We start from the raw sequence: 17,887 nt of genomic DNA, 5'->3' as shown, positions 1-17,887 counted from the left end.
ACAAAATATTAGTTTTTTGTCCACAAACTACTATAATGACTCAGTTTTAATGATTTTCTTGGAAAATATATTAAAAAATATTCACATTTAAGAAACTGAAAGTTGTCACTTACTTTCATTGCACACAAAAACATAGTTACACTGCTGCTGTTGGTTTCCATTTCACTTGGGTTTGTATGTGTGACACTGAAGGGGAGATAACGTGATGGTTTGTCCAGCAGGGGGCGACGTGGGCACATGTTCAGCTGGGCGTCGAGTCTCTCCTCTCTCCTCATTCTCCTCCCTGTTTTCCAGCATCAGCAGCAGCAGGAGCGATGCTGCAGACGGTCTCCTCTCCATCACTGCTCCCTCTGCTCCTCTTCACTGTCCAGCAGCTTCTCCTCCTCCGCAGCAGCAGCAGCTCATCATCATCACCAGCATCCACCAGGTAAGGATTCATTTCTCTGCAGGGAGCCTTTGGTTGTCTAAAAACCTCTCCGTCTTAGTCTCAATCTCAGATCAGCGGTGGCAGTGATCACAGATCACTGGATTAATTTTGGCACAGCTGCAGCGTCCCCTCTGGTGCTGGTGTCACTGCAGATCCTCCTGTTATCTGAGGTTCTTGTCCAGTTTGCAGGAGTTTGAATGTTGCACGTGTTTACATGAAGGCTGACCTGACACTGTAAGTGTGTGTTTTCTAATCTCTTTATCTCTTTATTTGTTAAATATCGTCTGCTCGTGTGGGGGATTATGTGCGTAAATCTGCTCCATTAAAAAAAGAAAAAAAGCTGCATTAGTAATCATGGAGAAGTGTCACTGTCAGACTTCTGCTCCTCCAGTTCTCCACACACACACACACACACACACACCTGGCTGTTGTTGTGTTATGTAAGATGTGACAGTGAGGAGCATGTGTGCAGTGTCCACACCCACTCAGGCCTCAGTTGCCCTGCGATGGGTGGAGGCTCAAGTGTGGAAAATAATGCCATTCTTTTCCCTCTCAAAATAAGATAAAATAGTCCTTTATTAGTAATTTAACACTGTTTTAACAGCAAAAAACAATCAAAGGAAAAGATAATACATGAAAAAATAATGTGAAAATATACAATATAAAAGAATATTACATTTAAAAAAATAGTAGTATAAGATGGTGGTGAACCAGCAGGAGCTTAAAATGCATGTATATGCACTAAATTGGGTTTCTCTCACCTTTGCTTCTGCTCCAATCGCACACACACACGCACACACACACACACACATGCACAAGCTACTCATGCATTAAAATCGGGGTTCCTCCATTTTCCCCTCCTCGTCCTCAATATTTCATGAGTATTCCGGTTAAAGCGTCAAGTTGGAGGCAATCGGCGGACGAATAAAAGCCTCGATCTGTGCTCTGCGTTATGAAAAAAGAGCTGGAGGAGCCTCAGCTTTACTGTGTGTTACAGTGTGTGTGTGTGTGTGTGTGTCAAAGTGTGTGTCACAGTGTGTGTCACAGTGTGTGCGAGTGTGAGGATGCACAGATTTCATCAGAGGCCCCCGGTGAAGGCTGCATATGAGGAGGCAGGTGGCAGGGTGAGCTGCCGAGCAGAGGAGGGGGGGATGGGGACACGTCATCATGCTCAGGGAAGCATGTTGCTGCACGGCGTGAGAACATACATGCATTTCCTCAATATTCTCCTCCTCCTCCCTCCTTGTGTGAATAATGGTGTCACGGGCAGGAACATTATCAGCTGCTGCAGGAGGAGGAAGAAGAAGAAGAAGAAGGAAACATGAGAGCAAAGCAGCCGGGGGAATGTAAATGAAAAAAGGTAATAACAATAAAGAAGAAGAAGAAGAAGAAGAAGGGGGAGGAGATGAGAAATGGGCCTTTGTGTACAGTAAAACTGTACAAGTGTGTGTGCTGTGAGTGTGTGGGAGAAATTGCAAGTGGAATTAGAGACGGGAGACTTTTCAGAAGAAGAAGACAGAAGAAGAGGTGTTTAATTATGTCTGTAATATTGATTTTATGTTGGAAGATGACGATAAAATGAAATTCTAAAAGCACAAACAGAGGCAAGGTGTCATCGATGACTCGGAGAAAGAGAGGGTTGTGACGGATTTTCAAGCTCTAACGTTGAGTCCATCTTCATTTGTGATGCAGTGACAATGATTTGGCCAACACGTTCATCAAATCAGAAGTCTAATTTCATTTGTGCAGCACCAGGTCACTGTACATGGTGACCTTATGACCTCTTAACGGGAAGAAACATCTGGCAGAAGCAGGCTTATTTACTCCTACCACCTATGTTCTGCCCACCAGTGAGGATAAAAAAAAATGAGAAAAACTATCTAACAAACCAGAAAATAATCTTCTCTGACGATTCTCGAAATTGAAATACAGCAAACGACCTCCATAATTAAATATAAACGGGAGGAAAATGGGTCCAAAGAATTATTATAGAATGACATGAGTCACAACAATGTGGCTGTAAACTGGACCGCGGCCTAATGGAGTCTTACTTTGTCCTACTTACACACACACACACCCGTTCATTCAGAAGAGGAAAAAGAGAAAAGAAACACAAAATACGATGGCGGTCGTCACATTCTTACACACTTCACCTCCTAAAGATGAAAGGATTACAAGTCATTTCCAGATTCTCTCTCATTTGAAACGAGACCAAAGATATCCAAGATTCTTTAATGTCCGAGTAAAGAGTAACCGCCTGTGTGAGGCAGCAAAGGGAAGAACGAGAATCTGAAACAGCATTTACTCCAGAGACTGTTGGTCTTTGCTGCAAACATACTCTCCAATCATTAAACTAATATGTATATTCAACATAATACTTCGTAAAAGTAAAAATGCTGTTGAAATACATATAAAATGTCAAAATTTCAAAATAAAAGTCTGGTTTGTGTAGCGCTCCACGGATCCCGAGCGTTGTCTCTTCACTTTATATTTAGATGTCCGAATTGAGCTAGCACCTGTGAGGCCTTTGCGGGCCCGGATAGAGCTGGTTTGCGGGCCACATCCGGCCCCAGGCCCTTATGTTGCCCATGTGTGCTTTAGTCCCTCGTATTCACGTATCCATCCGATGAGAACAAACGTAGAATCCGCCAGTTTTATTTGCCCGTCAAGCTGTTTGAAGCATGTTTTTCCATATTTTTCTAAAGTGAAAGAAATGAATAAAAAAAGCGACTTTGCTCTCAGGTTGATTCATGGTGCATTTCTGAACTTCACAACCTGAGGTGTGTGAGTTAAAAACATGAGTCCGTCAGGTTTCTCTGTGCCGTGCAGCCGTGTTTCCACTGAGGAAATATGTTAGCTGCAGACAGTTTTCTATTCTGTGCTTCAGGCTGAAGAGAAACTGCAGCGCAGTGACTGATTGCTCGGCCTCTGTTTAGTCCCAGCTTCACACTCTTCACACTCGCTGCTGCTGCTGAGCTCCTCAGGTCCTTAGCAGCAACACACACACACACACAGACACACACGTCTGACTTGACATTTTATGTCCTCTCTCTGCTCGATTAGTGTCTGTGATGGTGGAGAAAGTGCAGGCACAGTTGAGTTCCACCTTAAACCTGAGGCCCTGACGTGTGTGTTGTGTAAATTGTCAGCAGTAAAATCCATCTGATGAGGTTCAATTTGACCTGTAGAAAATTCTAATACAAATACTTTATTTTGTATATGTTGCCACAATTCCTGGTGTCAAATGTTAGGTGCCAAACAGTGTTTGTAAAGGTTAAACAGTGAAGCTAACTATCAACGCCTCATTAAGAAAACTTACGTGAGGTCAAATTTAAATATAATATATACACTTTATTAATCCCCTTAGGTAAATTATTTCTCTGCATTGTCTCTGGTGGGGACTTGAACCGGCGACAAGCCAGGTTCCCTTTCCACTTGGCCAAGGGCTGCCCCCCATGGCAAATTTTAGGTTTTGTATTGCTAAAAAAACACATATTTTAAACAGGTTTAGTCCATCGCTCTGCCTGTCGTGTTTATCAGCAATTAAATAAAGTTTAAAATATATACAAACGTCGAGGCAGGCATTAGTGTATAGACCGATTGCTCTTTTTGCTGTGGAGAGAATTTGTCTCTATTTCAGACAATTTCATTTAGAAAAAAGCCCATTTTCTTAATAGAATGAAATATATTATATTCTAATTTACACAAGCGATGTATAAGCTTTATTATAATTATAATAAAGCAGAATTTTTGGACTTTTCTCTCTCACTTCCATCTCTTTAGTCCCACATGATACTGCTGTAAATATACATAAGTACTGTATATAATTTAAATTTGGAAAAAAAAAAAATTCTGGCATGGGTAGGTCACATGACGTGGAGCTAACAGTGTGTGTCATGTCCAGAGATAAACGCGTAACAAAACCTTTTAAAAATGCAGATAAAGACAGTGAAAACCCAAAATGGGGGAAATGAGAAATCTCCACGGCACAGCACGCCGTCATTATGCCGCAGCTCCTCTGCAGAGATGTTAAAAAAGACACTTCTTTTCATGTCAAAGTGGGACTTATATTGTTGACTGTGAACGTTCCTGGTGTTTTTACAAGCATGTTATCATCCAACAATGAAAGTCACGCTCCAAATGTGGTGCTCTGTGACAAAACTTTTTTTTTATTATTATTATAATCATTTCATGGTGCTCTCCTGGAACTAACTTTGCCAAGTCTTGGGAAAAACCCAAATCAGTTCAACACTTAATGAGATGATGCCTGTTTCTCATCAAGTCACTTTATCTATAGTTTTCTTTCCCACATGTTTTCATACAGGATAAGGACTCCAGGCATCATGAAGTTCCACCTCTAAAATTTGTCATGATACTCAAGAGTGTGATTACTGAGAAGAAATGTGGAAATCTGCTCCCGTCTCCTGCTGTGCCAGCGAGACACTTTGATTGGACTTCTCTCGTAAACCGATGCCATGGATGATTGATTTTTAAAGTGCTCTTCTCTTGAGGGTGCTGATTTTTCCAGAACTGTTTCCAAAATGTGTGAACGTGGAGAACCCTTCGGCGGAGGCGAGCTAAGGAATAACAACCAGCAGGACGCTGTGCTGTCTGATGGCGACGCCAATGCTAATGAGATCCGGACCGAAGATTGCGGGAGGATGGGCGACACCGTCACTCTGTCGGGGCAGACGACCAAAACAGCAGAGCAAGACAAAGTCATCATCTGGGGCACGGACTCCCAGTGTGACGATCCAGAACTGGCGGAGTTTGAGATGCTGGAGTGTCAGGAGTTGGAGGCGTACCTGGCCGAGGACGGCGAGGACTTTGTCGGGCTTGCAGACCACAAGGAATTAAAGAGTGGGGAGGAGAGGACGTCCCTCCTTCACTGTGCCGGTGAGCAGGTATCCAGTGGTGTTCAGGTTTTTGAGGGCAAAGAGGCATCCAGGACTGAGTTAAGCTCTGAAACAGATGCCTACGTGTCCTGTCTGTCCACCATTTCCAGCATGACCACCGCTGTAGACCCTGTTGTTAGGTCCCAGACGACAGACTCTTGGCACATCGTCTCTGGTCCTTACTCGACCGCCTCTGAGGACCTGACTCTGGCTTCTCCAACTTGCAAGGCAGACAACCCTTGTCTCTCCTCAACACAAAGCACAATGCACAAAACGGATATTAATTTGAATTCAACACTTGATTTAGACGACGTGGTATTGCCGGAACAAGTGGGTAGTGGAGCTGTTCCGTGTAAGGACGTCTTTGATGAGCACAGGAAGCACAATAATAACCAGAGACATAAGGCAGACAGTTCCATCTCAGAGGGAGAGCGTGATCAAAGCACAAGTCCGCACAAGACTTTACCTTCTACCAAAGCATCCCAGGAGGAAAGCAACACCAAAATGGATAAAAGCACACAAGCTGACGAAGCCCCTGATGTGAATATCAGTCCGTCCAAAATGAGTACAAAAGAGACTCAGTCGTCAATTCAATCCAAAGCCATAAGGAAACAAGGATCTTTTGACAACACGCTCAAAAAACAAAACTCCTTTGACCGGTCTTCTAAAAAGCAGCCATCGTTTGAGAATACTTTCAAGAAGCAGCTCTCCTTTGATAACTCCATAAAAAAGCAGGGCTCTTTTGAGAACACGGTTGCCTCCAGCTCAGCAAGTCTGGAACGGAGGAAGCCATGGGGAAGCCCCAGTCGATCGGCAACTCCTCCTCCCTCCAAAGCTACCTCCTGTTCACCTAAGAGACGACCGTCTGGTTCTCCAGCGAAGGTCCAGGGCATTAGGGCCCTGAGCCTGGAGCGAAGTGACTCTCCACAGAGAGGTTTCAGTCAAACAGTTAAACCACCGGGTAAGATGATGTTGAGCAGTGGCATCCCCAAACCGGTCATGGCTCAGCACAAAGAACCTGAACCCAGCAGGTCTTCTTCTCCGCAGAAGGCGAAAAACATTAGACCGAAAATCATCACCTATGTTCGTGCGAATCAAGCCAAACCGCAGGTCACAGATTCCCCACATGAAGCTGCCGCATCCCAACTTAGACTGTCGTCTTACTCCAGCCCACCAGCTCATAAAGATCCAAAGGTTCCTCCCCAACCGAAATCAACACCGGTACTGTGTTCCTCCAACCTGCTGTTTGACAAATATCGACAGGAGATGCAGAAGACGGGGTACTTTCCTCCAGGCATGACTACGTCTGGAGTGAAGCCTCCAAGCACTCGAGGTTTGACTGGGAAGTCGGGCAACTTTCATGAGGAGGGGCCAGAGAAATATTCTCAAGAGGTAACATTTAAATAGACTATATGACACTGCTTTCTGTATGGAGTTTGCGTTGGTGTAGCATGAATGTTACTCAAACAAGTGGATCTAAAAAACACCTGAATACGTGTGGGTCACATTTGACCTGGAAATTTGTAACAGTATTTTGGGAAACATCTCATTTTAGGCTAAAATTATGATATTTTTCAACAGTCAAGTCAAAATTCGACCCAGTCATGCTAACAGTGATGCTAAAAATACATTGCTAGAAAAGTTACTTAAGATCAACTTCAGTGTCCTCTGAGAAATCAACCTAGGAACCCTACCCCTAACCCTCATTTTTTTGGATATGCCCTTCAACAGCATGTTTCCCAAGACGGAACTAATGTCTACCGCTCACCCAGAACTCTGAGGCCTCAGCTGGGGTTAGGGGCCGTCTCCAGGCAGCCTCCAGCAAAGACCAGAGTCCAGCAAGCAGGTCAGAAGTCAACCCTGGCTCCAAGCTCATCTGCTCAGGCTGCCGCTGTCTCCACCCAGGACTCTGCAGGTGAGATTTGATTCAGTGGGAGAAGATGATCACATTTGATGTGTTGCCTATTTATTTGCTTATGACTCGTCCACACCTTTATAACTTCCAGACTTGACTGTAACTGTAACAACGTTCTATGGTCTTCCCTCTACTGTACCTCCAAAAACTGCAATACATCCAAAATTCAGCTGCCCCAGTTACTCACCTGCTCTCACTCCAGAGACCACATTATGCCCATCCTCCAGCAGCTCCACTGGCTCCCTGTCCAATTCAGTATTCCCTACAAACGCCTCCTCATCACCTACAAAGTACCCTCAATAATAACCTTGGCCCCTCTTACCTCACTTAGCTTTTCCACAGCCATCCCCCCACCCTTCTCTGGTCTACCGATTCCAACCCCCTGACCCTACCCTCTGGAATTCCCTCTCACTACACATATGGAACTTGGACTCACTAGAAACCTATTGTTATCCTTCAGATTGTTATTATTATTCCGTGTCATTGCGGCCATTTTTGAGGGGGTTAACGTGCATAAAAACTCTTGAAACTTTGCACGGAGGTCAGGTTTTGCGAAAATGCGATATTGGCATAGGGCTCAGAGCAAAGATTAAGTTGCACCAAATTTCACAGAACATGGTGGGAACTTTTAATCGCCCAAGATGAACAAAAAAGTAAATTGGGCCATTTTGGCAGTTTGCACACTAGACAATTTGTACTTGTTATTATTGTTATTTTCCCTTCTACCTCCAGGAGAGCAAAAGAGGTCCGGCCCAGAAACTATGCCCAAGAGTTTTCCGCTCAAACCAGGTCAGTCCGGTCTTCGTCCGCCGGGCTTCTCCGCTCTGCCAGTCGCGCGCTTGGCCGCCTTCGGCTTCGTCCACAGCTCCAGCATCTCATCTGTGTCGAGCCACCAGTCGAATGACAGCGGCCACAGCGATTCCTCTCGACCCTCTCAGCGTGAGTCACACTCTTGTGTCATTACTCTTCTTTACTACTGCCTCAGCTTTAAGAAAAAGACCTAATAATTGTTACCGGCTGATTAAAAGACCATCAAATGTCTTATCATATCTTCATGTCCTCCAGCAGTTATGGCTTCCCCTGTTGCTATAGCAACAGCCAGTCACTTCATTTCATTTCTCCTCCATTATCACGAGCAGATGATGAACGCTGCTGCACCACAGAGGCCTTCGAGGAATAAATCCACACACTGAGTCACATTCTGGTGTTTTCCCCTCTCTCTCATAAACTTCCCACAGTTTTCATTTAAAAAGAATCAACAGCAGTAGTAAAAAAAAGAAATCCACTGATGAGCTGATTATGAGTCTGTGTGAAATGGGGATCACAGAGAAATGAGTCATGACACCTATAATCTGTTCTTACACTCAGCTTTAACGCCGTATTAGTAGTTGGGCTCCGGAAATGAAGCTGCTGCAGATGCATTCGTTCATAATGCTAACTCAACTCTGTCTGAATATGCTTAGATATACAGTTTTATTTTCAAAATAAGATAAGATAATCCTATATTAGTCCCACAATGGAGGATTCAGTCAAATGCAACGCAAAAGATTATTGAATGAAATACTTTAAACTTAGTCACAGTTGAAAACAGGCTTATTGTATGTGCACAAAACAACAATCTGAGATAAGACATTTGAAGTAATTATTGATATTATTTATCATATTAAACATGTGCCTCTTCTCACAAATGTTGATGCAAACTTGTAATAACAATAATCATAATTGGATCATAGACAAAAAAGGGGTTAACAATTTAAAGTATGATGTGTTTGAGATGATGTGGGGACCATATATATATATGTAACATAATTAATATTTAAGTGTAATACTTAACCATATCTGTAATTTTCTGTTGGTTATTCTGTGTGTCCAATCCAACTTTATGTGTAAACCACTGTAAAGTGGACAAAATGTACTGTACAGAATAGTAAATAAAAGACATAAAAGCAATAGAATACATCTAAACAAAACAACAAAAATATGTTAAAAGATATAGAACATGGGTAAAATTAACAGCAATACAATAAAACACAATCAAAACTAAAATAAATAAAAACAAAAACACATACAATATGTGTACAGTTCAACATTATATCTACATTTGTTGAACTATTGAGGAAAATTATATTATGATAAATAAGAGATGTGAATATTGCCATGACAAAATGTATCCATTTACCAAAAGTCAGTCTCCATTGTGTTTCTTTAACATGAACACGGACACAGTGTCTCCTCAGATACAGTAGATATATATATAAATATGTATATGGTGATGGGTCGTCGTCAGCATCCTCTGCTCAAGTGTCACCACATTTGTTCCACTCACTGACAGCTGACTGCAGCTTTCCTCTGCTCCCTGCTTAGACTGGCTGATAGAAAAGATTCCTCAAGCTGCTGGAGCAGAAATGCTCCTCAGACTGTAAAAAAAAAAAAAAAACAGCTGCTGCTTCACATATCTGTGTGTGTGACAGTCCTCTCTTCACTATATATAATCCTTGAAATGAAGAAGTGGTGGTTTCGGTGGCTGCACTACAGTATATGTCAGGGTGTGGTACGAGTTCCACCTGCAGCTGTTTTCATTCCACACACCTCTGGTGCGCCTGTTTCTCGCCTGTGGATCTTCTCCTCAAACTTTCTCTGGAGTCAGCGCAGATGATGGTGTCTCCGGCTTCAGTCTCCTCCCATAAAGGCTCTGATGTACACATTATTGGGCCATTTTGTGCCGTTTTTAACGCTGATTCTGCAGAAAACAAGCACAGCTCAGGATGATGACCTGCAGTCATGTAAGTGCCTGTTGTTGACGTTTGTTTATGGAGCGTGTTCATGTGTTACGTCCATGGGAGGATGTACTGTACCGACAGGATATTCTGAATATGACTGGCAGCTTGTGTTTCCCGTCAGACTCTTGGCTCAGAAAACTCTGCTCTGTTCGTAAATAGCCGTATGTTTGCAGGATGAGCTCCAGTTAAACGTTGTGACTGACAGTGAGTCTGTCTTCTCAGGGGAAGATGATGCAGTAATGAACTTCAGGCTGTTGATGACACGCTTTATTTATCTGTGCAGTTTTTTTGAGCGTGAGCCCAGTGTATGCTCATGTGTCTGTTGTTCTGTGGTGATATTGACAAGCTTTATTTCTTTATGTTTATAGCTACAGTTAACTAGACTCTGTTTGATTGTGCACAACAAACACAGTGACAAGAAAATGAGATTAAATAGAGAATAAGATACATAAAGACATAGCATAGCATAATATAAGATTAACATAAGGTAACTTATCAAACACTTAACCTAGCATAATGTCTTCATCTTCATCTGCTCATCCAGTCTCAGGTCCGGGTCGTGTAATGTAACGTAGCATATTATAAAATAATAGCATCACATAGCATACAGTAGCATGAAATAACACAGCACACCATAAGCTAACATAATATAACATAGCATATTATAACATAACATAGCACAGAATAGCATATATAACACAAGAGCATAACATAAAAATATGTAGCATGACATAGCGTAGCCCGACATAAGATAACAACAGCATATTATAATATGACATAGCATAGCTTATAAAATAACACAGCATAGCATAGAACTATATAATTAACATAGCATGACATAGCATAGCACAACATAAGATAAAATAACATATGAGCAAAGTATACAAAATAAAAGCATCACATAGCATACAGTAGCATAAAATAACACGCACAACATAAGCTAACATAATATAACATAGCATATTATAAAATAACATAGCACAGAATAGCACAATATAAGGTAACATAGCATGACACAGCATAGCATAAAATAACGTAGCACAACATGAGCTAAGATAATATAATATGACATAACAATTTAACATACAATATTATAAAATAACATAGCACAACATAATTTATCATAGCATATAAAATAACAGCATGCCATGTCATAAGATAACATTACATGATAGTATACTTACAATAATGCAACATAATGTAATGTAACATAGCGTAAAAATGTGGTATGTATAGCATAACATATAACATTCAATTTTAACAATAATACATATGTAAGACCAATATTGTCTTTTGGACAGATTTTTCAATTTTCCAGACAGCCTAATTAAAAAAAACGCATTCATTTTCTTAGTAGAATCATACAAAATGTACTCTAAATCAGATAAAATGAGAGTTATTAGCAAATAGAAGAAGAAAATACAATAAGGAAAAGCCTTACTGCAAATCCAAAACAGAATGCTTGTGTTTCTTTTCTCATCATCTGAATTGTTATGAATGAGTTACCAGTGGAGTGGAGCCCTCCTCGCTCTCACTGGTGTTAACACTGATCACAGGATTCTTACAGCAGGGCATGGATTTGTTCTGAGTTTTTCCGGCTGACTTCAGCAGTGAGTCAGTCTCCAGTCGTCTCTCACAGCCAATCACACTCTCGTCTCTGTAATCTGACTCTCACAGATGAATCTGACGCGTTACTGTGAAACCACTGGCGGTTTCTACACCAGTCTTTCGCATCTTAACCGACTATTTTTTTCACCATCTGCTCTAGTTTTGAATGAAGCTGTGATTAAAGTTTGATTCTCTTTCTTGTTTTTAATGCGATTGCAGCATCTTTGAATCGTCCTCCAGAATCGTGATGATTTTAAGGCACAATCCTGTCGTTCTCTACCTTCTTCCAGGGTGTTGCGTTACAAAGTAATTGATTGAGGAGTTAAATACTTAATGATGAGTAATTAGAGCTAGACTGACACAGGAGAGCTAAAAGCTGAGTTATTGTTGTCTGAGAAACAGATAAGAGTTTGTCCTGATGAAATTCTATAAAGCATAACGTTGATGTTTGACGGTTTACAGGGAATCTAAAACCGTTGATGTTGTTTTCCTGTTGGAAACAGAATGAATCAAAGCCTTTTTTTATCTACAGATAGAAGCTTCAGGCGTAATAACAGCTGTTATGAATAATTAAGATGTTTGCCTGCTTTTTTTTCTGGAGTCTATGAAGAAAAAATTACTCTCTAAGGAAAGGGATCTGCTATTCCTTAAAACACAAAAATAAATCAACATGGTACATCTAAAACATTTCAGATAAATAACTGCAAGACTACGACCATAGTCAAGCAATTTCAAGTCAGCAACCAGAATCACCTCAGTGTTATCAAAGTAAATTAGCTCTACTGAAATATTAATGTGCACAATCTTGGTCACTATATTAGGTACACCTCTGTAAAAGCAAATATCAATGACATGGCAGCATCTCTGTACATTTAGGCCCGTAGATGTTCCAACCAAGCATCAGAACGAGGCTGAAGGATGATTTCAATGACTTTGAACGTGGCATGGTTGTTGGGGCCAGACGGGCTGCTGGAGTATTTTTAGGAAGTGCTGATCTACTGGGATTTTCACACATAACCGTCTCCAGGGATTTACAGAGAATGGTGTGTGTGGAAAAAAAGAAAATATCCAGTGAGCAGCACTGAAATGCTTTATTGTTGCCACAAAGGTCAGACAAGAACCGAGGTATAAAGAGGGCTACAGCAGCCACTTTATTCTATTTTATTCTATCCACTTTATCATATCTTTGTTGAACCTAACCTAACTGGGGCAGAAGACGACAGAGACAACTCAGCTACGCAGTTCTTCCCAAGGTCGACTCTAGGTATCAGCAGAAGAAGGCTGATACCTAGAAAACACCTTAGATATGCCATACCTCTGTGATTCACTGACAGAGCTAGTTCTCCAGTTGCAAAACTAACTCACATTTTGAAGCCTTGATTCCAAATCCTTGGTTCTCAAAGTGTGGTATGTGTACCAGCAGTGGTACACAAGCTTCCTCTGGTGGCACTTGGAGGATAATCCTCCAAAATACTGTTTTATTCTTTATACCAGGGTATGTCATCGGAAATTGGAGGAATTTTGTGTGTAGAAAAGTGTGTAGAAAATGAAACAAATAACAATTAGAGTGACCTCATTACTGGCCCCATCTTAATCTAACTTCACTATACCAGTGTGTGAAGTATATGTGAGGAGGAGAAAGATGATGAGAGAGCATAAATGATCTTATTGGGAATAAATCTGCCTTTGTGAAAAGTACACCGCTATTTGCTCAGTCAATTTGCACCACTGTATTTTAACATTGGTGATAATACATTATACGGGAATTATCACATTATAGTGATAATTGTGTCACAAAATGGATACATTTTCTTTCTATTTTTTTATAAAAACAAGTGAACTTTGAATGATGACAGATTTCCAAATTTCACAAATTCAGTCTAATTTTAAAGATTTTGAGTAGATTTTGCTCAGGTGTGTTTATATACACTAGTTATATATATATATATATATGTATGTATGTACATACATACATACATATACATATATTTATATGGATATAAGATCATCAGTTTCCTATAGGATGTGCTGAAAAAAAGGCAATAAGAAACTCTATATTGCACATTCTTATCGCCTATGTATCTTTCAATATAGAAATTGGAAAAAAAGCAACTTGCTCTGTGTTCTAAGGGTTAACTTATTATCTAACAAATATAGGTATATAAAGTCATATTTGGTTTTACAGAAATTGAAAACCTTCTGTCACAGTTCTTTAGTGAATTGGGTTAAGTTAGTGTGTCATCTTTTAAAAAAAGATTAATAAACTCTGACTTATGTGAGTCAATCTTTGAGGATCTTTACGCTGACATTGAGTAAAGAGAAGGTCGGACCCTGGACATTTCACCACATTTCAAACAATTAACCTGCTAATAATTAAGTATTCAAATTAAATTATGCACTCATTCACTCGTTCAAATGAACCTTTCCAAACGTTGACCGTGTGTCCGTTCCCTGTCACCTCTCCTTCTCTACAGATCAGAGCAGTGGCAGCGATGAAGCACCTGCACACAGAGCGGCGGCTGCTGAAGCTTCTCATGGTCACAGCAGGACTCAACCTCCAAACGCCCCCAGTCTGCAGCGCCGCACTCTGCCCCCACAACGCTGCTCTCCTGTGGGTACGTACGCACACACACAGACTGACACGTGACCGCTGATGGCACCAGAGGCAGAAGGAGGAAAATGTATTTTATTTTGATACATGGAGTGGCTGCTATGTTTATTTTGATTAGTTGGGTATTTGGTGCTTTATTTTGAAATACATTTTCATGTATCCACGTCTGGTTTTCTGCTCCTCTCGCTCCAAAAACAACACACTTGTTGCTGTTTCCATAACTCCCAATTCAAGGTCAGTCAGCGTGCAGGTGTGTGAGTGTACGAGCGTGTGAGTGGGTGCGTGAGCATGTGAGTGGGTGAGTGTGTGAGTGAATATGTGCTAGGAAACAGGAAGGCGTCAACCGTCCAACACCAGCTCGTGACCACACATACAGTCACAGCCTTCACTTCACACGTTGGCTGTGATTTCTGTGCAAAAAAAATGTAAAGACTTCTCTCTTTGGTGACGTCGCTGAGTCGCAGAAACAGGAAGACACTTCACAGTGGAAATGCTGTCTGTGTTGGGGATTTTTCTTAGTCTAGAATTAAACTGACATTTCCACAGTTATCCAGGACTGAACTGGATGACAAAAGACTTGTTCCCAGTTTTTAAAATAAAAAAAAATTAAATCTAATAGTGTACTCATTGTATTTGTGTATGTTTGTTTCAAATACAAAATGGTTGAAAGCTAATCACAAGGTAAATGTGAATACTTTTAGCAAAATCATTTTTGTAATGAACAATTATATCCATTAGATTTTTTTTAACTTGCATCTGTGAAGAGTTTCCAAACCCAAATACAGAATATTGATGACAACCACTTACATAAAATGTACTCACATATGTACTAAGGTTATTTAATGTAGAATGATCGCTATTAAAGGTCATTAAAATGAAAAACCTTGTGTCCTGACCAGGAAAGCATCTGTACATTTAGGTTTTAGACTATTCAGAACAATATTACAGCATACAAAAATAAAGGTACAGATGGAATACACAGAATGTGAAGCAAAACATCTACGGACAGATGTTTCTGTGTCCAAGTCTCTAAATGAGTCGCCTGTGTTCACAGAAAATAAAGAGCGCAAAGACTAAAAATAACAGTCGGAGAAGTCGGTAAAGACAATAAACAAAAGGAAAGTACAAGTGTAAGACAACAACAAAAACGTGAAAAATAACAAAATATGTCCTAATTTCATTGAATTCTACACACATACATCACCTGAAAATAAAACACACTTGAGCTCCCACACAATATCTGTCGTCTGAAAACTGAATTTTAAGTTTTCCATTTGACATTAATTTCAGGAAGATAAATATTGAACCTGAAAGTCTTTCTTTCTTTCATGCGTCTTCACTGTTGCTTATCGTTGCATCATATCGCTGATAAAACACCATATGCAACATTTTCTGTGAGCTGTTTCCTTGGGAGCTGCTCAGTGTCTCTGTGGTTAATGTGGATCTTCAGCATCACCCAGTGGCCACACACGTGTACTGTACTTCTGTGTCAGCGTGGACAAGAACCCGTGAGAACAAGTGGAGCAGCAGCTTCACCTCGTGGCCATCAAAGAACACAACCTGTGTTTGTCCATTTATCATGGTTTTATTTAAGATAATTGTATTAAATTAACATTTTATTTACATTTTAGGTATGGAAAATACTAATATACAGTATAATATATATGACTTTAATACAAAATCCTCTAGGTTAAGGGAATAGATAATAAAGGGATGGATTCACAATTGAATAATCTGAAATTGATGTAATTTAAAACATTTTTTTTTTTACTACATAGCGTCGAGAAGAGAGATACTGAAAGATGCAGAGGCGGCGACTACACCAAAATCATCCTCCCCTAAAAGATTTGCGGTGGTTTCACCCAAACCTCATTCTCCAGGTGAGTCTTGTATACATAACACTACTGTGTGCGTGTGCGTTCGTTAAAATTTATCACCACTGTCTCTTTTTCTCCACACACTTTATTACTACGCCCCAAGGCAGCCGTGTTGTTGTCATAGCAACAGCCCCACAGTAGCTGTTAACCGGTGGAAATCCTGCTGGGTCAGATTACAACAGCAGCAGCAGCAGACGAGTCATCATTTTGTCCTTTTGACAGACAGACACTCAGACGTGGACGTGACTGCAGATCAGTGTGAGCAGTGAAGACAAAGACAAACCTTCATGGTCCACATACAAGATGATTAGTCGTAAATATATAAATAGAATTGTAGAGATGGCTCATTATCACTTTTCTTGTATCTGTTATTTTACACATTTTAAACTACAAAGCTGTTAAAAAAACACATTTGTGCTCATGCTTTTTACCTCCTACAGCCATTTTAAATAAAATAACTCTCCAACTGTGCAACACATATTCTTCTCCTCTATTCTCATAAAGAAGAAATTAGCTAAAGCAGCTAAACACTGCTGCTGCTGCTTTTTAATTTACATTTACAGAAGCATGCTATATATAGGATTTGTTTTGCAAGTTTATCTTTCTGATATCCGATCCAGTGTTTTCGACCAATATCAGACTGACACCAATACTAAAGACACTTTAAAAGAAATAAAAATAGGGATGTCCTGATACAACTTTTTCACTTCCAGATATAGAAGATATATAGAAAATAGATACAGATATTGCAGCCTTGAGTATTGGCCGATACCGATATTGATCCGATACAATATCAGCACAAATCATACATACTTTAATTACATATTTTGTTGTGTGGAATGTTAGAATAGGCTTGATCAAGTAATATTACTTAAACAGAGAACAATAGTCAGTAACAGTAGGTATGAGGAATAACTTATTAACCAATGGGTTACATACATTTTAACCTTCAACACAAGAATATTCGATTTTTTGCCATTTTAATTGCATACAGTCGATGGTTAATTTCATCAGGAGGAAAGTACCAAGTGCTATTTTGGATTAGCCCAACCCACACAGAGTGAGTGACTCGTCCGGCAGGTAAATCCGGAGCCCGAGGACCGGAGCTTCAGGACACATTTAAAACACAGAAAGCTCTTGGCATGGCTAGTTTTTGGGCTATAATTAACAAACGGAGGCTGTTGAAAGTCGACAGGTGGCGCTGGTTTATGAAATAATGTTGTTTTAGCAGCTCGCCTCAGGATGAGCTCGCGTGGTGCTAATGGCTAACTCGCGCTCGCTGTGCGGCTTCGTAGCCTCTGATTTAGCACACGCTGTTGTTGTCATAGATTTAAAGGCTAGTGTCGAACGTCCGCATAGAGCGGCCATCTTGCCACGGTCAGCTCGCTCACCCATAACTGTTGTAGTGGTACATGGACTTTTTAAATGACCATAACATGCTCAGTTTTCATGTAGTTATTATGACACTGCATGTTTATGAATAATTATAAGCATGGGCTTCAAATAACATTAAACAGAACAGAAAGGTCCACTGAATACATACACATATGGGCTACTAAAACTCAGGATACAGAATGGCATGAGATATATAATAGGAATATTATAATAAATAATATAATAAAATATTTTTTTAAATAATTATTACTTAAATTAAACGTAATAATTCAAATTATTAGATTATGTTAGTAATATTCATATTCGTATATTCGTGCAACTTCTTCTTGAATTATTACTTGTTTAAACGTTTAAGTCCAACATGTGGTTATTATGGTAA

General features: G+C 40.3%; 1 protein-coding gene across 1 annotated transcript; it reads left to right on the top strand.

Moving 5' to 3' along the window:
* Positions 1 to 396: 396 nt before the first annotated feature.
* LOC122773207 (microtubule-associated tumor suppressor candidate 2 homolog) lies at positions 397 to 16,572 on the top strand. The gene is made up of 7 exons (XM_044031707.1): positions 397 to 427; positions 4,752 to 6,714; positions 7,054 to 7,237; positions 7,970 to 8,176; positions 14,100 to 14,240; positions 16,015 to 16,116; positions 16,217 to 16,572. The coding sequence occupies exons 2-7, from the start codon at positions 4,969 to 4,971 to the stop codon at positions 16,252 to 16,254; spliced, it is 2,418 nt and encodes an 805-aa protein (XP_043887642.1). The 5' UTR covers positions 397 to 427; positions 4,752 to 4,968; the 3' UTR covers positions 16,255 to 16,572.
* Positions 16,573 to 17,887: the final 1,315 nt, after the last annotated feature.

This window comes from Solea senegalensis, linkage group LG8 (genome assembly GCF_019176455.1).
Source record: "Solea senegalensis isolate Sse05_10M linkage group LG8, IFAPA_SoseM_1, whole genome shotgun sequence".
NCBI classification, from domain to species: domain Eukaryota; kingdom Metazoa; phylum Chordata; class Actinopteri; order Pleuronectiformes; family Soleidae; genus Solea; species Solea senegalensis.
This window is presented reverse-complemented; position numbering and strand designations above follow the sequence as displayed.

What these genes read in the sequence shown, in the direction of transcription:
- LOC122773207 (XM_044031707.1), top strand. Translation starts at nt 4,969, where the DNA reads ATGTGTGAACGTGGAGAACCCTTCGGCGGAGGCGAGCTAAGGAATAAC. An exon ending in CTCCACCCAGGACTCTGCAG is followed by an intron (nt 7,238 to 7,969) that starts GTGAGATTTGAT and finishes TTCTACCTCCAG; the next exon opens with GAGAGCAAAAGAGGTCCGGC. An exon ending in ACAACGCTGCTCTCCTGTGG is followed by an intron (nt 14,241 to 16,014) that starts GTACGTACGCAC and finishes TTTACTACATAG; the next exon opens with CGTCGAGAAGAGAGATACTG.